This window comes from Dipteris shenzhenensis, chromosome 3, assembly GCF_047967505.1.
Source record: "Dipteris shenzhenensis isolate YYH24624 ecotype China chromosome 3, Dip_SZ_1.0, whole genome shotgun sequence".
Lineage (NCBI taxonomy): Eukaryota > Viridiplantae > Streptophyta > Polypodiopsida > Gleicheniales > Dipteridaceae > Dipteris > Dipteris shenzhenensis.
The window spans coordinates 51019900-51041459 of NC_141598.1; the positions used below are offsets into that span (position 1 = coordinate 51019900).

The 21560-nt window shown below is 43.5% G+C and overlaps 1 protein-coding gene across 3 annotated transcripts; it reads right to left on the minus strand.

Moving 5' to 3' along the window:
* Nucleotides 1-7041: 7041 nt before the first annotated feature.
* LOC147903960 (putative LRR receptor-like serine/threonine-protein kinase At1g67720) lies at nt 7042-18941 on the minus strand. Of its 3 annotated transcripts, none has more exons than XM_087402322.1 (15): nt 18774-18941; nt 17477-18059; nt 16671-17182; nt 16357-16489; nt 16194-16265; nt 16029-16097; nt 15733-15804; nt 15559-15630; nt 15070-15287; nt 8558-8769; nt 8331-8454; nt 8163-8231; nt 7877-8063; nt 7574-7706; nt 7042-7432 (listed from the first exon to the last, which is right to left on the minus strand). In XM_087402322.1, the coding sequence occupies exons 1-15, from the start codon at nt 18874-18876 to the stop codon at nt 7160-7162; spliced, it is 2832 nt and encodes a 943-aa protein (XP_087258448.1). In that variant the 5' UTR covers nt 18877-18941; the 3' UTR covers nt 7042-7159. The 3 variants fall into 3 exon arrangements, with proteins under 3 accessions (XP_087258448.1, XP_087258463.1, XP_087258457.1); XM_087402337.1 differs by having other exon boundaries at nt 15070-15156; nt 15559-15638; XM_087402331.1 differs by having other exon boundaries at nt 15070-15279; nt 15559-15638.
* Nucleotides 18942-21560: the final 2619 nt, after the last annotated feature.

A 21560-nucleotide genomic window follows, 5' to 3' on the forward strand; every position in this document is an offset into this window, starting at 1 on the left:
CCACATGGGAGGTTCCTTTAATTTACGCTAGTCCCACTGATGTAGGGGCTGATTGCCACTGATATAGGGGAGGTGCCTACACCATCCTCTCTTTCTATAAAATGGAGGTCATTCCTCCATTCTAATAACAATGGATTTTGCCTCACTTGTGCTCTCACTCTTTGTGCTATGATGCATCTCTTCTACCCCCCACTCCTCTACATTCCTCTACATCTGATTTAGGGCTGATTGCCATTGATGTAGGGACTCAAATGTGTGTGTGTGTGTGTGAGATTATATAATAGCATTTCTATAAGAGAGAGTCACCTCTCTCACAATCAAGAGAACACTCATTTCTATATCTCATGTGTTCTCCTTGCCATGATGCACCTCTTTTATCCCCCTCACCTCTTCCTTTGGTATCAGAGTAGAAGAGATGCATCATGGCACAGAGTGAGAGCACAAGTGAGGCAAAATCAATTGTTATTAGAATGAAGGAATCGCCTCCATTTTATGAGAAGAGAGGATGGTGTAGGCACGTTCCCTATATCAGTGGGGCAATCAACCCCTATATCAGTGGGACTGGCCTAAATCAAGTGCTATAATGTGTGTGTGTGTGTGTGTGTATCTATGGTATACAATAGTAATAATAATGTGTGTCTGTGTGTGTGTGTATGTGTCAAAATTATATAATATAATATAATATATATATATTATACTATAATATAATAAATACATATAGATATTATATACAATATATTATATAGTTAACACTTGTTATTTTATATATAGAAATTATGTATTAATGTTGTTTGTGTGTGTGTAATATATATCTTACTATCTATTATATGTACATATATGTATATATGTATATATATATATATACATATACATATATATATATATATATATATATATATATATATATATATATATACATATAGGTATGTATATATATACATATAGGTATGTATATATATACATATAGGTATGTATATATATACATATAGGTATGTATATATATACATATAGGTATGTATATATATACATATATGTATGTATGTGTATATATATATATATATATATATATATACATATATGCATGTATATATATATATATATGTATGTATATATATATATGTATGTATGTATATATATATATGTATGTACATATATATATGTATGTACATATATATATATGTATGTGTATATATATATATATATATATATATATTTATAGAGAGAGAGAGAGAGAGAGATATCTGAGGTGGCACATGGCACTCAGAGGATGGTGCAATGTGGAAGCCCTCTTTGGGGATGGATGTGGTAGCTCTTTGCTTGATTAGAGTGGAAACGGCAAGCACAAGATGAAGATTTCCAATCATCGTGCTACACACCATCTCGATCTTTTGGCATCTCTCCCTCAAATGGCAAGGATTCTAATGAGCTTAGTCAGGGCTTAGCTACTCTGTCACCTCCCAAGGGCATGAAGCTTGCCCTTTTTAATTAGCTTTGTATTCTTTGGTGCTGATCATCCTACTACACACCATCTCAATCTTTTTGCATCTCTTCGACCGTCAAATGGAAGAGATTCTGATGAGCTTACTTGGGGCTTAGCTATCTCTCACTTGCCAGGAGCGTGAAGCTTGCCCTTCTTCATTAGCTTTGTATTCTTTGGTGCTCCTACCCTATTGTTTCGTTGTGGAGACTATGCAATCCCAAGGTGGCTGTTGTTTTTTTATTTTCAAGTGCTGTTTGGGTGATGTTAAGTTATTTTATAGCTTAGCGGAGGTAGTTTTCTTTGCATTGAAAATCTTTTTCTTCTCTCGCTCCTCTATTAAGATCCTGTGGAGATGTCTAGTTGCAGCTTCTTAAGTAGCTTGGTAGCTTGGGCATTTTTTGGTGCTTGGTAGCTTGGACAGTACAAGCATCATTGACAGTTCCTTACATAGCAACTGTGTAAATATATGGTTGGCGGACAGCCCCCTGTAACTGTAGATGTAACCTGGTGCTTGTGCAGCTTTTTGTTGAATGTGAGCATAGAGCAAAGGAAAGCAGTCAAAGGGTTATGCAAATTGAAATTTTATTTCTTCACATTTTTAGATCTCACCTTGAGACCCAGCGGAGGGGGTCTCTATCCCATCATAGATGGGTGATGCAACTCGTCCTTTCAAATAAAGCATGACTCTCCTCTTCCCTTGATGTCTCCATCTCTACATTCCACCTCCCATCATGTACATGCTCCTCTTCCCCCTCTCCCTTCCTCTTTGTGCCACGGTCTCCCTCTTCATTCCCACCCCTATTAATCCCTTTTCCCCACCCATGTTAACGCTTCTCCCCTCATGTTCCCTCTCCCCCATGGCCCTCGAGCATCGCCATGCTTGGTGTTTAGCCTCATGCCTTGATTTCTTTTCTAGATAATAGAAATGGTGTGGCTGCTGAGATTCGAATCTCCACATATGAGAATCATGCCACCTTCAACAACTTGGTAGTTCTCTTGTGCAAATTCTCTCTTCCCACCTCCTTTTCTCTCTCCTCTCTCCTCTCCCCTCTCTCCTCCCCTCTCTCTCTCCTCTCCCCTCTCCCCACTCTCTGACTCACATTCTCTCTCTCCCTCACCTCCTACCTCCCACTCTCTGCCTCGCATCGCGTCGTCACCCTACCATCTGTGTGCCACCATCTGGCGCTGTAGCGTGCTGTTGCCTCGCCATCCGTGCATTGTCCTTGAGCATCGTGCCCCTTTGCCTCGCCATTCGTGCTATCATATGCCTCACCATCCACACCGCGCCGCCATCGAGTGCCGTGTCATGTGCCTCGCCGTCCATGCCACATCCGTCGTGCCATCGCCAATCCTAGTGCTGTTGTTGCTTCAACCACTGCCTATGCCGCTACCACCTACACTTGCCACCGAGTGCCACCCTATGTCTGCTGTCGCTATTTGTGCACTACCTGCATGCTGCTGTCTATCCCGCTGCGGTTGCCACCTCACTGCCTCCTCCCTGCTTTGCATCCTATATCCTCTATGGCAACAAAGCTTCTGGGGGCTGTATCTTTTTGTTGAGGTGGAATTTCTCGGTGCTGCAAAAAGGAGAAGTGTTCAATTCTCCGGGCTCTTTACGACTAGCTAGTCAGAATTAGAAAGTATTCCTCCTAAGCAGAGAAGACGCATGAAAAGTGAGTCTCTTCTAGAGAATTCTCTTAAGCGGCTGACAAAATGCTAGAATCTAGTTGTTCATCTAACTCTGTCCCTTTGAAGGTCAAGAAGAAAAGAGTGTTCAAGAAAAAGGTCAAGGTGTAGAAAAAGCCAAGGAGCTATTACTATGATTATGCCAAGGAGCTAGGGTTCTCCGAGTTCTTATGTAATAACATGCATTTATATGGTTAAGATGTTCTGTCCACGGAACCTGTTTGTTCCTAATCAACCTTTTGTTCCGCATCATGAACTTCATATGGTAATTTTGTTTGTACACAAAGTGAATTTTCAACAAAAAATTGTGAGTTTATTTGGGACAAAACGCCTTGCTGAGGTTTTGGCATCCCCTCATCCAGTCATCCTCCCAATCCTAGATTATTGAGAGACTTGGGATGTACGTGTCTTGGTGCTCATATGACCTCGGCTTGGGTCTTACACTTTGATGGTGCTTATAGACCTTTGACAAAAGCGGCGGGGGTAGGAGTGAACTTGACTTCACCCGATGGAGAAAAGTTTTTGTATGGCAGCCCCGTGGCAGCAGACACTTGCAATCATGTCGAAGGAATGGATTCAAATTGGGAATGCTTCACCAACTTTTCCCTAGATTGCTCCACTATCCTCTTAGGCTTCTCCATTGCTTTTGGTTCATTCAATGTTTCTTAACCTTCCGTGGGGGATTGAATCTAGCCACAAGGGGATTGTGGACTTGGATACCATGAGGCGGCCCAATGAAAGTCTTGGAAAGGGAAAGACACGTAATTCTTACCATTCGGATTCAAACGGAAATATTTCCACACCATCCACTCCTGCTCAATCTCGGAAAAGAGGTAGATCGAGGGATGGTTTTCTCATGCGTTCGTCGCGAAACGAGCAGTACCATGAGGGAAAGGTGAAAAGAACTAACTAGACATCCGGAGCCATCGCAGAACCCCACCAATTTGATTCGTCACTTTCACCAGTTGGATTCATGAGGAAGAGGTATCTACTTAGGATCGATTCCCACGTATTATAGTTGGTTAATGGGTAGCGAGACGTGTATCATTTGGGAGATAAGCAAATCAATTGAATGTGGATCTTTTCATTGAATCATATTCTGGATTTCTCTCCATGGTGATAGTACCCGCCATTATTATGGGACCATGCCTTTGGAACCCTAGAGTTCTATTGATTGCTGCTTCTGTGGACCTTCAAACAGAGACGTGTTCGCCGGTATCGATCCCGGCTGAGTCCAAAGCATACATAGCATTTGCTACCGCAGCCTGTGATGAATCTTTCGTAGGGTAAAACTAAGAAGAATACGGAAACTTCCACGGAGGCAGATATCACCCCCATAAATGCATGCATTTTCACGTGGAAAAACCGTATAATTATAACTCCGAAGACATGGAAAGAGACGTTTGAAGAGGACTCGGAGGAAGTGCTATTGCTTGTTTCCGACTCAGAAAATCAAACGTTTCCTGCACTACTAAGTTGTGTAATAATAAGATTAAATGCCTGCCTGGGTTTCGTCCTCCGCATTCAAGTAGTCTGCATCTTCACAGACATGTCTATTTATGACGAATCGGATTGGCGGAACCTCTGCCAACAGCGAGTTTCTGGAAAGGGCGATAGGAAATCCCTCCCGCGGAGGGGTAGTTGAACCGCGTAACTCAAACTTCAAAGCAAGACTCGCTTTCGCAACGGCATTCAGATATGCGACTCGCACACACTCCTAACTGCCTTCGTTTCTCTTTTCTCCTAAGAGTTTTTTTCTTCTCCTTTCCAAGATATCCATCTATCTCTATGAACCATAAGCCTAGGTTGGATGTGAGTTCTATCCACACGGGGCGGGGTTTATTATTGGTCACACGAAAAGAGCGTGTATACTGAGTAGAGAGATATCTCCTCCGGAAGAGATGAATAATCATTGGGAGGCGCGTGATCATTTCTTCGACACGTCAGGTTCTTCCCGATATATGAGTTAAGACTTGGCATTCGAGCATGTGCTAAGGGTAGCTAACTAATGCCCCGACTAACTACTAGGATTTTAAGTCCTAGTCCCGAAGTTACGGGGCCCACGGGTTGTAAACTCCATATACGCACAATCCATAACACTCTGCGACCAAGGAGCACGAAGGTCCCAGAAACGCATTGTATGTGAATGATGCATAATTATTTCTGCATCGGGGGCACATTCATAAGATAATTCCATAAACATTCAAGATTAATTTAGTAACTTCTACTGCTTGGTGGGGAATGTCTGGGACTCACGAGGAGTGGTAGCATCTGGGTGTGCAAATGTTGTAGCAGAATACTCTGCACTCATTTTTGGCTTACAAAAAGCCAAAGAACATCAAATCACTCAGCTAGATGTACAAGGTGACTCACAACTTGTATGCCGACAAGTGAGCGGTGAGTGGAAAGTGAGAAGTAAAGCCTTGACAGGCCACCATCAATAGGCTACTCAACTTTGTCAAAACTTTGAAGAGATTCAAGTGAATCATATTCCAAGAACTCAGAATAGCATCGCCGACTCACTTGCATGAGCGTCTTGTGAATCAAAAGGAGATACCCCTTCAAAGGAATGGAAATGCTGAACCTCACCCCACTAGAAGAAATCTCATGGAGACTATAAGAGCTTGAGGATTCAGAAGGTGATGTGCAAGCCTTGCATCTTCTTACCATGGTAATGGCTTTCCTCTTTGCTTTGATGAACAACTTGATGCAACGCCATACCCCCAATCTTCCACAATGATGTCAGCTATAAGAGTTGTTTACAAACTCTTCTTCGCCATTAACTCTTCCCGTACGGAATATCGCACCACTCCCAATACTCCGTTTCGAGCTTACAAGGTGGCACTGTGCCACATAGGAATGCAAAGAACCCTAAAGTAGGATAGTGACTTGTGTGAATTTGTGCCTTTTTGGAAAGTAGCCAATAAAAAAAGAGGGTTCTGAAAAGGACATAAGCCAATGATCGGATTTAAAAAGAACATAAGCTAATAAAAGTTTTTGTGGGATTTGTGCCTTTTTGGAAAGTAGCCAATAAGAAAAGAAGGGTTGAAAAAGGACATAAGCCAATGGTAGATTAAAGAGAGGCTTGGATTATATGTGGCTTAGAGAGAGCTCTAGAAAGTAGTTGTAGAGGTAGAGGGAATAGGCATGAGAGTAGCCTTAGAGGTGGAGAGAATAGGCATGAGAGAGATTGTAATCTTAAAGGTCAAGAGAATATCAAAAAATACAGTGACACGGATTAGAGATGAGGCAGAATGCTACTAAAGGTGGCCTCCAGATAATCATGCAAGAAGAGTGGGAGAAGTAACTACGATGGCAAATGGCTTGGGCAATTGTGACCAATTGACTATGGGTTGGGGCCTCTTGGAAGCAATGCAAAAGGTGCTCTGTTTTTCATTGTCATCTATGAGTGCAAGTGCCTGGTCATCACTATCATCATTGCTTGAAGGTGTGACTAAAATCTATTTATGCTATTAGAAGTGTTGCTATGCCGATGGGAGATGCACTACAAAGAGGGCTACTAAAGCACTAGTTTGTCAAATTGTAATGGACCAATTCCATGGGTCTAATATTGCAACCTGTCATGAGCTATTCCACAAAGTGTACTACTAGTCAATAACCGTTTTCACACTATTTTAGGTCCCTTAGGTCATTGTAGGCATTCTAGAATTCTAGCTTGCAAGCTTGCTTTTGTCAATGTCCTACTAATTACCAAGGCTTGGGGGAGATGTAGGTCCCATGAAAAATCAAGGCAAATTGGTATGGGATTTTCTAAACATTACTTGACATTTAAAATAAAAGTTAACAAAGTGGTTTCACATTGGCAATGTGTTCCTCCACATAATAATTTGACTAATTTCATATATTGTGTGCAACAATTGAACAATGGAAGTGTACAAGTTTACATGCATAATAAGCTTCTCTCTTATTGAAATGTAATCTAATCTAGTAGTCTTAAGAAACATTATAACATTGGGGCAAGGCAAACCTTGCTCATCTGGGTTGCAAATGAAAGAGGGCAGTTTCTTGAGGAACATCTTCTGACATTTCATCTAAAGCATTCCATTTATCACCTTCCAGTTCCATGCGAAGAGCCTCCTTGAGTTCAATACAAACCGCATTCATGGCTAGCCTTTTATTACTATCAAATACCACACACATCAATGCAATCTCAACAACTTTCCACATTGAAGATATGTTGTAATCACTACCCATGGTCCTATCAACAATCTCTTCAATCATCCCTCGCTCGATCCAAGGACGAACCTGCAAGACCCACTACATTAAGCCTCTAGATGGTCCCACTTTAAAACCTATATCTAGATCTTTCTTATTCATTTCTACTTCATTTGATTTGATATAATTCAATTCAATGATGTGAAAACAAATTCGAAGGTAGTAGATTACCAACTCTACAATGTGAACATCATGGCCTGAATCATCTCTACAGATTGCACTTCGTCCACAAATCACCTCAAATAGCAACACTCCAAAGCTATAGACATCAACCTTTTGTGTCAACTTTAAGGTTGATGCATACCTACATTGTAATAAAAGCTACTTGTGAGTCATCATCAAAACCTAGCAATAAACATATTCATCTATAGTAAGCAATAATGGTAGAAGAGATAGATTTGGTGAAAAAAAAGTTGGGAAAGAAAGACATTCTTCGCATAAGACAACATTTAGAATGAGTTTTGATGGTTATACTCAGGATCCAGATAGCCCAAACTTCCCATCAAAGTCGTCGTGACATCTTCAGTCGTAGGGAGCCTAAATCTTGATATTCCAAAGTCTGCAATTTTGGCTTCCATAGCATCATTCAACAAGATATTGCTAGCTTTCACATCCCTATGAATGATACATGGGCTACATCCATGGTGTAGATATTCGAGTCCTTTGTAAGCGCCCATTCAATGATAGTTAGTCCAGCTTTAGTACAGCTACGATGAAATATTATATCAAACATTTAATGGCTTGACCATGAATCTTTTACCTTGTGCAGCATCTACCACAATACTTAGCCTTGTCCTCCATGGTAATGGCTGAGCTCTTGCTCTTTGACCTAGTGTTTTCCCATTTTATCAGTATGTAAAACAAAAAGAATGATAATTTTGTGAGTGGTTTGATCTTTGTATACTTTGGAGGAAAACCAGAATCTTACCATAGAGGAAATCTAACAAGGATCCCTTTGACATGTACTCATATACCAACACCAATTTCTCTTCACTACAATAGCCAAGGAGTCTCACAAGGTTTTTATGATACACTCTTGATAGAAGAACGACCTGGAGAAAAAGGTAAAAGAAAAATCATCAATCTCAAAACAATACTTGGACATTAAATATATTTTGCACCAATTCATTTAATCTCATCATTTACTTTGATTACCTCGTTCAAAAATTCTCGAGCACCTTGACGAGAATCTTGTGACAATACTTTGACAGCGACGGTGCGACCAGATGCAAGCCTTCCTTGATACACAGGTCCAAACCCTCCCCCCCCAAGCTTCTTACTAAAATTGTTCGTGGCATCCTCGATCCCACCGTAGCTGAACACGTGGATCAAATTTGAAGCTTCTATAAGCTCAGTGTCTCGTATGCCTGTGTTGAACATACCAAAATAAGTGTCTGCTTATCTCAGACTTGTATCTCGATGGAAGATTATGATAACTTGCCTGTTGTAAATGAGAGGGGGAAGAGTAGAGGAAGGGAGCAAGAGAGTGAGAGTGAGAGAGAGAGACACACTAGTGCGGGTGTGAAGTGATAGCGAGCCACACCACAAACTCACTTATGTTTTATTAGGATTAGGTTTACCCTATGACTATCTTAAGACAGTCATAGGTGTCCTATCTTTAATTCTTTAATTAAGGGTAGACAATGTGCCTTTACCCCCAACAACCTCCCACCTAAAGGCCAATGTGCCTAAAGGGGAGAAAAGAATAAAAATTACAGCAATATACAGTTACTGTATACAAGACCATAAAGTAAGAATTGTCTCATCCTAATCCCATGATGTGGCGGCAATGTGCAAACCGCTCTGTAGGCAAGCTCTTAGTGAGCAAATCTGCAGGATTATCATCAGTATGTACTTTCACAAGCTCAAGACGCTTGTCTTCCAGTACCTCCCTGATGAAATGATATTTCACTTCTATGTGCTTGGTCTTCTGATGAAAGACCGGATTCTTTGCCAACATGATAGCACTCTGACTATCACAATGCAAAACTGGCATGTCACCTGTAATGCCCAATCTCCCACCAGCCGAGTGAGCCATATTGCTTCCTTGCAAGCCTCAGTGGCTGCAACATATTCAGCTTCTGTGGTTGATAGTGCAACGCATTTCTGCAACCGAGACACCCATGATATAGCACCTCCTGCAAATGTGAAAATATAACCGGTAGTAGACTTCCGGTTATCTGCATTCCCTGCATAGTCTGAATCTGTAAAACCATGCACCAATGCATCCTGCCTACCATAGCATATGCACAAGTCTTTGGTACCTTTGAGATACCTCAAGACACCTTTCACTGCTTCCCAATGCCGCTTGCCTGGATTTGCCATATACCTGCTGATGACTCCCACCACAAAAGCAATATCCGGACGAGTGGCAACCATGGCATACATCAAAGATCCAACTGCAGATGCATACGGAACCTTGGCCATTTCAGCCTTATCATCATCTGATCTGGGGCTGTCCTTACTGCTGAGTTTAAAATGTGGAGGCAACGGGGTACTAATGGACTTCCCCCCCTCCATTTTAAACCTTTGCAGTACTTTGTCAATATACTCTTTCTGTGACAGAAACAAAAGTCCCTTGGACCTGTCACGAGTAATACGCATGCCAAGAATATGATTTGCATCACCCAAGTCTTTCATGTCAAAAGACTTATGCAGTTGTTTCTTCAAAGCACTAATCTCATGCTGAGATTTACTGGCAATAAGCATGTCATCCACATATAGAATGAGGAGCATCAAACTGCCATCCTTTGCCCGTTTGGTGTACAAGCAATGATCGGTCTCACACCGATGATACCCTTGGGACTGCATGAAGGCATCAAACTTCTTGTACCATTCCCTTGGCGCCTGCTTGAGTCCATACAAGCTCCTCTTGAGCTTACACACAAGCTGTTCTTTCCCTTTAACAGCATATCCCTCTGGCTGACTCATATAGATCTCATCATGGAGATCTCCGTGAAGAAAAGCTGTCTTCACATCCATCTGACATAAATCCATGTCATCATGAGCAACAAGAGCTAACACTACTCTCAAAGTAGTCATCTTGACTACAGGGGAAAAAATCTCATCAAAGTCAATGCCCTTTTCCTGCTTAAATCCCTTGGCAACCAATCTGGCTTTATACCGAGGTAAAGCATTTGAATCCACTTTGACTTTGTAAACCCACTTGCATGGCAAAACCTTTCTGCCTGCAGGTAACTGCACCAAGTCCCATGTATCATTCTGAAGTAGGGAGTCCATTTCTGACTACATGGCTTTCTCCCACTTCTTTTTCTCTGTTCTTCCCATAGCTTCCTTGAAGCTGGAAGGCTCACCACAATCTGTCAGCATGATAAAATCAGCCACATTATTGGCTCCTGGAACAAACCTGGCAGGAGGCCGTTGTGCACGGGTGCTCCTCCTCACAAAATGTTCCGGATTAGGCTGTTGTCCAGCCTGTTCTTCATGCATGACGGGTGGCTGTACCACCATATCTGGCTGTTCTACAGCCCCATCTGTTGGCACATCCAGTGGTGCATCATTGGCAAAATTATATGGCTGATTTTCAGCCTGTATACCGTCTTGAACAGGGTGATCTGCAGCAGGCTGCTGCTGCATATAAATGGGCATTCTTTGCTGTCCAACATCATCATAAATAACCCTCCTGTATTCCACAGGTTGCACGGGTTCCTTGTGTACACTATCTTCTTTAAAGATGACATCATTGCTGTGTATAATCTTTCGTTTAACGGGATCCCATAACCTGTACCCCATTTCACCTTCGTCACCATATCCCATAAAGATGCATCTGATAGACTTTGGATCCAGTTTGGTGCGTAGATCTTTGCGTACATGAGCAAAGCACTCGCAGCCAAATACCCGTAAGTGCTTATATGAGGGTGGCTTGCCAGACCACACCTCCTCTGGCACTTTCAACTCCAAAGCCTTATTTGGTGACCTGTTAATAATGTGAACTGCTGTTTGCACGGCTTCTGCCCAAAAGCCATGGGGTAATGCAGCATAAGACAACATACATCGAACCTTCTCCTAAATAGTTCGATTCATCCGCTCACTTGCACCATTTTGAGATGCATTATGAGGGGCTGTGAGTTCCTGTTTGATGCCCTTAGCTTGGCAAAACTGCACAAAAGCATGTGACACATACTCACCCCCATTATCGGATCTGAGGCATTTCAGCCTACGACCTGTCCGATTCTCAACCTGAGCGACAAACCTCTTGAAAGCATCTAGGGCATCTCCCTTATGCTTCAAGAAATAGACCCACACCTTACGTGTGGCATCATCAATGAAAGTAATAAAATATTTTGCACCCCCTAGTGATAACTGTGGCATCTCACACAAATCAGTGTGCACTAGATCAAGTGGTGCTCTATTCTGGGGAGATCTCCTCTTATGAGGAGTCACAGAATGCTTGCCAAAAATACAATGATCACAAGTAGGCAAATCTGAAAAAGAGAGAGGCGGCAGATAACCCAAACGTGACAGTTCTTGCATTCCTTTAACAGACATGTGTCCCAACCGGCTATGCCACAATGAAACCTTTGGCAGCTCGGTTATGGCAACAACATGATTACCCACACTGGAAACATAAAGAGGGTACAAGGTATCACTCTTAAAACCCTCAGCCACTACTGTCTGGCCATCAGTAATCACCCATTTGGAATCCCCAAATGTGGTGTGGTAACCACTGTCATCTAATAAGCCAGTGCTAATCAGATTTTTCTTGATTTGCGGCACATGGCGAACACCATCAAGCATAAATGACTGTCCATCAGGAAATACTATCTGTATACTGCCAATCCCTGCAATCTGACATGCATAGTTGTTCCCAAGATGAACAACTCCATGAGTACCTGTGTAGGAAGTAAACCACTCCCTATGAGGAGTAACATGAAAAGAGGCACCTGAATCCAAGAGCCAGGTGTGCATGTCATGGCCATCAATAACCAAAGCATGTGCTATTACAACAGAAGAGCATAAAACATCATGTATGTCACTGTCACTGTCCTCTGCTGCAACATTCACTGCATCCAAGTCATCTGCCTTGGCCTTGCCTTTGCCTTTGCTTGCATTTCCTGCATCCTTTGTTTCAGCCTTCTTGGCTTTCTGATCCCGTATGAACTTGAAGCACTTCGACTTCACATGTCCCTTCTTGCCACAATAAAAGCATTCAATGTCCTTTTTGCCACGGGACTAACTACGGGATTTGGACTTACTAGCAGATCTCCCCTTCTGCTGAGTCCTGCCTCTGTCCTGTACCTGCAAAGCACTTGAAGACTTGCTGCCCGCATTATTCTTCCTGCTCATCTCCTCCATAAGGAGAGAGCTCTCTACATCAGCATAAATAAGAGTGGCATTTGAGTTTGACAGGGTGGTCTTGAAAGTGTCCCAACTCTCAAGGAGGGTACACAGCAAGAAAGTAGCCTTGAACTCCTCATCAAGGTTCAACCCCTGTGCAATCAGCTGTGTAAAGATAGCATTGAACTCACTCAAGTGTGAGGTCATAGCTGTACCTTCCTTCATGCGAAGATCAACCAGCTTCTTCAGCCAATAAACCTTACTGGCTGAGCTCTTTTGGGCATATAATTTCTTCTAGTCTTTGCCATAGACCATAAGAGGTCTTTTCAGCCTGTACATTGAACACAAGAGTGTCTGAAATAGTGAGCATGATAGCTGCCCTCGCGGACAAATCAAGCTCTTCCCAGTAATCAGCTGCCGTATCAGATGGCTTGACACCCTTTACCCTTATGGGCTTAGCAATCTTCTTTAACAGAAGTACATTCAAGCACTGTTCTGCCCATAATGCATAGTTATGTGCTCCTTCCAGTTTCTTTATGTTCAGAATTGAAGAATCACCTCCTCCTGATGCCATATCAGATGAGGAAAGTACCTGACTCCCTGGAAGTAAAAAGACAGAATAAAAGTTTTGATTTCTCAGAAAAGCCTGCTCTATTCAAGAGCCAGAAGCACTCTCAATGGTGCTGTTTTTTACTGTCAGTAAAATCTGCAGCAAAACAGTAAATGTCCCTGCAAATATTGTACCTTCTGACAAACTGTTCTGAGCTCAAAGAGGCATAAAAACAGTAATTTCAGACTGCTGCTGCTGCTCAACAAGTGCTTAACAGTGCATAATCATCTGACAAAAACCACCAACACTACTGTAAACACTGCTGTACTGACTGTACTGATCACTTCTCCCACCTCAGATGAGGTATGTCACTGACTCAAATTGCAGAAACCACTTGACAAACACCCCAAAAACAGTAAATGACCCTTCAGCCTGTCACAAAACCTGCAACAGTAAATGGGATAAATCCCAAGCAATCACCCTTATACCAAGGGGAGAAAATGCATCTGAAGATCTCTGTCGGTAACCCAAGTGCTATCAAACAAAGTCTGGGCAAAAGCCCCTTGATCTGACACCTGAATCAAGTGGAGAACACCTCAACACTGAGGTAGCATGCAATATGAAATCTCTCTGACACTTGTACCTGACAATGTGTAATGCATAGGCTGCCCCTGTGTACTCAGTAACAACACAAATCACAACGTACAGACACCAAGAAGAAAATCTTTTGAGCACTGTCAACGATGGGCAGTTAGGGACCGAGTAAACTCGATGCGCCCTGACCAAGCGTGGCTCAACTGAGATTTTCAAGGTGCGTACAAAGAATGTGACCTGCAACAAATGTCACCAAATGCACTGCGGAAATAAAGCAAATGTGTGCTCCCTGGCTACACACTGCCTCAAGGCATATACTGCAAACACATCCAGGCAAAAGCCCTTTGATAAGATCACCCAAAACTGAGAATTGCACTCAGTAAATGCATAGAAGCTTCTGCAAGCATCTGACCTTCCTGAATGACAAGTAACTGCACAAACACCACCACTGTGGCACAAGTCACCTCAAGTACTTTTGTCCCTGCAGAGTACTATCGGTGCACACTTCCCAAAAAAAAAAAAAAAACGAGATTTTTGGCAGCAAAGAAAAGCTGTACTTTTGTACCCAGCTGATGTCGAAGCCAACCGTACTGTACCTGCCGAACAGTACAAAAAAAAAAGCCAAAGCTCCCGTACAAAGTTGTACGGCAGTCCGTACGGCTGTACGGACTGTCCGTACAGCTAATGTAAGAACTGCTGCAAAAACACAGCAGGTATGCTGCTGTACTGCAGCAGGTGGACGACGCTCACGCCCGCGTCAAGGGCCTGCAAAATACGCAGCTGCCGTACGAAATGTGCCCGCGACCACGCCTTCTCTGATGCCCTCGAAAAACCGCACCGCGTGCGATGCACGCACCCGCGACCACGCTATCGAGCCCGTCCGTACGGTCGTACGGACGAAGTACGTCCGTACGGATCTGTCCGTACGTCCGTACGGTACGGATGAAGAGGGGGGGGGAAGAGAAGGCTTGAAAGCTCTGATACCAGTTGAGAGGGGGAAGAGTAGAGGAAGGGAGCAAGAGAGTGAGAGTGAGAGAGAGAGACACACTAGTGCGGGTGTGAAGTGATAGCGAGCCACACCACAAACTCACTTATGTTTTATTAGGATTAGGTTTACCCTATGACTGTCTTAAGACAGTCATAGGTGTCCTATCTTTAATTCTTTAATTAAGGGTAGGCAATGTGCCTTTACCCCCAACAGTAAAAGCCTCAAGCATAAACCTACCATGTTCTTCACGAATGCCTGTGCTTGCAGTAGTCTCCACATTCTCAGTTGTTGCATCCATCCTTTTTCTCACGTAAAATCTTTTTCCTACCCAGACCAGAACAACAGTCATAACTGCCCCACCAACGATCACTAGCCCAATTATCAGGCCTATATGGCTCGATGTTCGACCTGGAGTGCAAGATGTGTTGCTACACAAGGATGGGTTTCCTACATAACTGGGAGTGTCGATTAAGAATTAACAGACTGAAGTAGCCTGCCTAAATCTACTTACCTACCCCTTAATATTTCAACACGAGACAAACTGGAGTGAGTGGTAGGAACTACTCCCCAAGACTCCCGACTTACTGTCTTGTTTACTATTTTACGTCTCCGTTTTTCTCCCCAGTTTACCAATGTTGTGAAGGATTTCCTTCCTCAGCAGGAAAGATAGCTCATACAGCGGAGATAAAACCAGAAAATTAAATTGAGGCAAGAGAAGTGACATACTAGAACTGGAGCCGTTTGTTGCCCAATAACGCGGTGGGTATAGATCCACTAAAATTGTTATTTTGCAAGTTCCTGAAAGACTGACTAAAGGATAAGCCCCTTCATTGGATTCAAGCGAAGATTTATCTAATTCTAGAGGTGAGTAATAGATAGGATGGAACTCGTCGTACTTACAGGTAATCCAAGCTCTGCAACATGGACAAGGACTCTGGAATGGGTCCACTCAGGTTATTATTGCTCAAATTCCTGCATACCGAGGAGAACTAACAAGTCTTCAAACAATTTAACACTCAATCCCTCTATGAAATTGAAGGGGTTTCCCAAGGTAATCGGATCAAAAAACACGATTATATGTATTATTATCTTGAATAAAGTGGAATCTCCCTAAGAGGAGAACCACGGGAACTTAGAAGTAAGTATGCGTTGTGTCACAGTTCTTGTTCCTACTCTCGGACTCTTTGCAGCCTTACAATAGTTGCAGACTTGTGAGGGAGCTAAGATCCGGGAGCCAACCCTGCAACATGTTCCCATCTAGCGAACTGCACCCACAAAGCATCGGATCCAATATTTTGAAAAAATAAGAAAAACTTTGAGAAGAAGAGGCAAATGACAACGCTGGTGTAGCGTCTACCTACATTTCAACAAGCCCGGTGAGATTATTAAGGCTTGAAGGTATTTCGCCTGCCAACATGTAGTTCGATAAAGATCTATGAACAAGAGCGCCAAACAGATTGTCAGAGACGGATGAATAGCTGTACAATGCTACACATACGAACAAAGTAAAGAAGAGTCACCCACAATGCCGTTATTCGAGGAGAAGTAGCAGAACTGCAATTCAACCATGGATGACGATAGCCAGAAGGCAGACATGGGTCGCCCGTAAAGCTACTCAAGCTGACTAGTGTGGCTGTTATGTCGTCCATAGCCGCAACTGTGGAACATCAATTCGCGAGTAGCTTGGTTTAATCAATGAGCTTTAATGCTTGAGCTTCAGTAGACCAGCAATCTCTGTCAGGACAAAATGGAGACGCAGTGCTGGTCTGAAGGCAGCGAAGAGGTGTGGCGATGGAGGAAATAGGGATGACGAAAGGAAGAGGTAGAGCACTACTTACTATCGCCGTCGAAAGTGCCAGGCGACGCCGGAGTGTCGAAATACGCTAAGATTTCAACTCCAGAGATGATAGGCCCGTATATAGAAGAGGAAACTCCGGTCATGTCGAAGATGAGGTAACCCAAGGATGTCGTGTAACTATTATTAAGACAGAATTCGATACCGGTATAGGTACCCTCGGCAATCACTGAGGCCTTCGCATAAATGTCGAATCCCCGCTGGATTAGATCTCCGTCGAGTGTTATATCAAAAACCCGCTGGCCTGGACCGGTCACCGTGCCATCGATTTCGGCGAAGTAGAGCGCGTAGAAATAGGAATGCAAGCCGCGCGGCTGCAGGTAATCGCTGTAATTAAGCCACATATATGTATTGCTCTCCAACGCTGTTTGCAGCATTCTCTGAGGCGGAACATCCTTCATATATTGGGTATCGATTTTTTGGGAAGTGTTCCTGCTTGTCAGCGTAGACGATGAGATGGGGTCCCAAATCCGGTCTATTGAATCGTCAGGATACCTGCACATGAAGCAGAAGGAATCGTCATTTCAACAAACAGTCTGGGTTTATGCAGCAAGGGATCTACCCACGCGGTGGCGTACTGCAAAATGGATCGATCTACTCTATGGCGTGTTCCGATTCTTTTTCTTCTCTGGATCTAAGGTCTTTTGCGCTTCTTTTTCTTCTTCTGTGCGATGGATGTTCTCCCTTTTGTTACTGCATTTACTAAACGCCGTGAACTCTGTGTGTGTGTGTGACAGTGACTGTGTGCGCCCGCGCGCGCGCGGAAGAGAGCAGTTTTGTGATCCTAACCTTACGGCCGGAGAATCTGATTGAACTCCACAGTTATCTCTGTACAGCAATCGTAGAGGACGCTGAGTTTCCTTGATGAATTGAACAGGAATCATATAAGGGTTGAGCCGGCGTAGTTCTATAGAGGAAATGAACGGTATGTCGCTTCGAGTAATAGAACCGGAAAGGCAGACGGCGATGGTGGTTCTTCTGGCACCCACATAGATTTCCTGGATCAGAGGATAGGGCTGAGGCAGGAAGATGACGATGTTGTTCCAGAGGTCGGCGTCGATGAGGAGATTGAAGCTGACGTAGTCGCTGTTTTGTGTGGAGTAGGGCGGAACGCGCCCAACCCAAAACGAAGCACGGATGAGGTAGAATTGTCCCACGAGCACCTCCGGCAGCATGTAACAATACTTGGGCTGCGTGCCGTTGAAATAACGGATTGTTTTGTAGCGAGTGCTGGTGTCGCCGGACGGAGGCTGCACATCGCCGATCTCGCCGGATCTCATCAAGCTACCATCCGGCGTCCACAAAATGCCCGGCAGATTGCTATCGCTGTAACTTTGGCTGGATCGCGAACCGCAGTCGATGCTCACGAACCCTGCACACACACAAGCACGAACGCACTCCCTCGAGCACAATCAGTGATCGGGACTGAATTTCCTATGCAATCCTGCACACCACACACGCACCCTTGCTCCAGAGTCCAGCCAAGTAAGCATCAGATCTTCCTGCAAACACAGCCACTCTCTTTGCACAAGCTATAAATCGATCTTCCGCACCTCGGACATCTCCCTGCACTCTGTCTCTCGCTCCCCCCCTCTCTCTCTCTTCTCCCTCTCCGACACTAAGAGCTTCCCGAGAATAGCTCCAGCCTCCTGGATGCAACTCATATCTCTCCATCGCCGATCATCGACATGCGATCCTTGGTGCTTCAGAGCTCATTCAGTCACATTTGTCTAATAGTGAAGCAGCCCGGCAACCCTAGGCAACACACTTCTCTCTCTCTCGCTCTCGGTCTCTCGCTCCAGCACACACGCCCTTAAACTTCCCCAAACGATGTACAGCATCAATTCAGATTCCGAATTGATCTCGATGGCCAGTCATCATGCAATCTACAAACTCGCTACAGATATCATCGACACAGATACAATCTTCTCCATCTCAGCCGACATAGCAAGCAGCCACCTCAATTGCTTACGCAAGCTTTACCCTTTAAACAAAATAATGAGCTAAACAGATAAGGAGCAATTTCAAGCACAGCATACAACTTAGCTCTAAGCTAAATAATGACCTAAATATCTATCCGCATTACCTGACACCTGAGCCATGGCACATAGAAGTCCAATCTCACTTCCACAAACAATGAGGAGGAGGGGGAAGCTCAGGAGGAGGGGGAAGGTGAGATGGAGTGCCATATTCACAAATGAGAGGATACAAAAGTTATGGGAGAACCCTTTCTACCCTCAAGGGGTAGTACCGAGAAAATAAGCAATCTTTAATGTGATGCCTTCTAAGATTCCACCAATTAGGTTTTCTTAATAAAATTTGACAACTTAATTTAAGAAAATAAGGCTTGGTTGCAAAGGCCATTATTTTCATCATTTATAGCTTGTTCATTATTGGCTTGCCCCTATGCCAATATTGACTTTTGGCCATTGGCATGTGGCCGCTAGACAATAGCCCCCTCGTGACAATAGGCCCTCAAGAGCATACCTTCTTCCTCTTCTTTGGCTCGACAGCACAGTTGCTCGGTACTTGGTTCATAATCTGTTTATAGCTAGTCTCCATCTTCTTTTTCATTATTGGCCTGCCCCTATGCCAATAATGACTTTTGGTCATTGGCATGTGGCCGCTAGACAATAGGCCCTCAAGAGCATACCTTCTTCCTCTTCTTTGGCTCTACAGCAGCTACTTGGTACTTGGTTCATAATCTGTTTATAAACTTTTTCAAACTAGTCTCCATCTTCTTTTTCATTATTGGCCTGCCCCTATGCCAATAATGACTTTTGGCCATTGGCATGTGGACGCTAGACAATAGGCCCCCCCGTGACAATAGGCCCTTAAGAGCATACCTTCTTCCTCTTCTTTGGCTCTACAGCAGCAGTTGCTTTTGGTACTTGGTTCATAATCCGTTTATAAACTTTTTCAAACTAGTCTCCATCTTCTTTTTCATTATTGGCCTGCCCCTATGCCAATAATGACTTTTGGCCATTGGCATGTGGACGCTAGACAATAGGCCTCCCCGTGATAATAGGCCCTGAAGAGCATACCTTCTTCCTCTTCTTTGGCTCTACAGCAGTAGCTGCTTTTGGTACTTGGTTCATAATCTGTTTATAAGCTTTTTCAAACTAGTCTCCATCTTCTTTTTCATTATTGGCCTACCCCTCTGCATTTACTCCCCTCTGCACACTCCGAATCTCCTTCTTGTTTTTCACCTTCATCGTCCCTTTCTGAGTTTGGGGCCTCCAATTTAATGCTTGGTCTGCGCATTTCACTCAAGTAGGGGCAGGCTTGATGAATGATAGATATATCATTCACCTTGTTATCCATGGGAAGGCCTAGTAAAGAGGCATGAAAAAGGGAGGGACATGCTTACGTGTCAAGCTCCTATTGGCTTGACCCTATGCCAATAATGACTTTTGGCCATTGGCATGTGGCCGCTAGACAATAGCCCCCTCGTGACAATAGGCCCTCAAGAGCATACCTTCTTCCTCTTCTTTGGCTCTATAGCACAGTTGCTTGGTACTTGGTTCATAATCTGTTTATAGCTAGTCTCCATCTTCTTTTTCATTATTGGCCTGCCCCTATCCCAATAATGACTTTTGGTCATTGGCATGTGGCCGCTAGACAATAGGCCCTCAAGAGCATACCTTCTTCCTCTTCTTTGGCTCTACAGCAGCTACTTGGTACTTGGTTCATAATCTGTTTATAAACTTTTTCAAACTAGTCTCCATCTTCTTTTTCATTATTGGCCTACCCCTATGCCAATAATGACTTTTGGCCATTGGCATGTGGACGCTAGACAATAGGCCCCCCATGACAATAGGCCCTCAAGAGCATACCTTCTTCCTCTTCTTTGGCTCTACAGCAGCAGTTGCTTTTGGTACTTGGTTCATAATCTGTTTATAAACTTTTTCAAACTAGTCTCCATCTTCTTTTTCATTATTGGCCTGCCCCTATGCCAATAATGACTTTTGGCCATTGGCATGTGGACGCTAGACAATAGGCCCCCCCGTGACAATAGGCCCTGAAGAGCATACCTTCTTCCTCTTCTTTGGCTCTACAGCAGTAGCTGCTTTTGGTACTTGGTTCATAATCTGTTTATAAACTTTTTGAAACTAGTCTCCATCTTCTTTTTCATTATTGGCCTACCCCTCTGCATTTACTCCCCTTTGCACACTCCGAATCTCCTTCTTGTTTTTCACCTTCATCATCCCTTTTTGAGTTTGGGGCCTCCAATTTAATGCTTGGTCTGCGCATTTCACTCAAGTAGGGGCAGGCCTAATGAATGATAGATATATCATTCACCTTGTTATCCATGGGAAGGCCTAGTAAAGAGGCATGAAAAAGGGAGGGACATGCTTACGTGTCAAGCTCCTATTGAAAGTTGAGATAGTCAACATGTGGCATAGTACTAGGGATTTAGCACAAGGGAAGAAATAGGATGGGAATGGGAAAAGGTGGTCCCAAGTGCTCCCATGCATACTTCTATCCTATTCCCATCCCACCATGTGCTAACAAAACAAGATGAATGCTCACAAAGCATTCATAAGGCCTGCCTCATATGCACAGCTTGGAAAAAAAACACATAGTACACACACACACACAAACACACTATTATGGATAAATTTGACCAAGGTAAAAGCCATAAATATGTGTGTGTGCTTGTATGTGTGGCAATAGTATAATAAAATATGGTGTGCATAGGGCCCAGGGTTGAGGTGGCAGGGCATGACCATGTGCCACCCTTCTTCTATCTAGGATCTCATGATATAGCAAAGGTGCCCAAAGGGTCAAGGTTCACAAAAATGGAATAGACCAAACACATATCACATGGCCTACATCTATATGGTGACCAGAGGTGATTTACAAAAGACAA

Bases quoted from the DNA above. Each gene is read 5' to 3' on its own strand.
- LOC147903960 (XM_087402322.1), bottom strand. From the start codon at position 18,876: ATGGCACTCCATCTCACCTTCCCCCTCCTCCTGAGCTTCCCCCTCCTC. The intron at 17,183-17,476 runs GTTAGGATCACA...CTTCATGTGCAG, and splicing joins TCAGATTCTCCGGCCGTAAG to GTATCCTGACGATTCAATAG. The intron at 16,490-16,670 runs GTAAGTAGTGCT...GATGTTCCACAG, and splicing joins TGGCACTTTCGACGGCGATA to TTGCGGCTATGGACGACATA.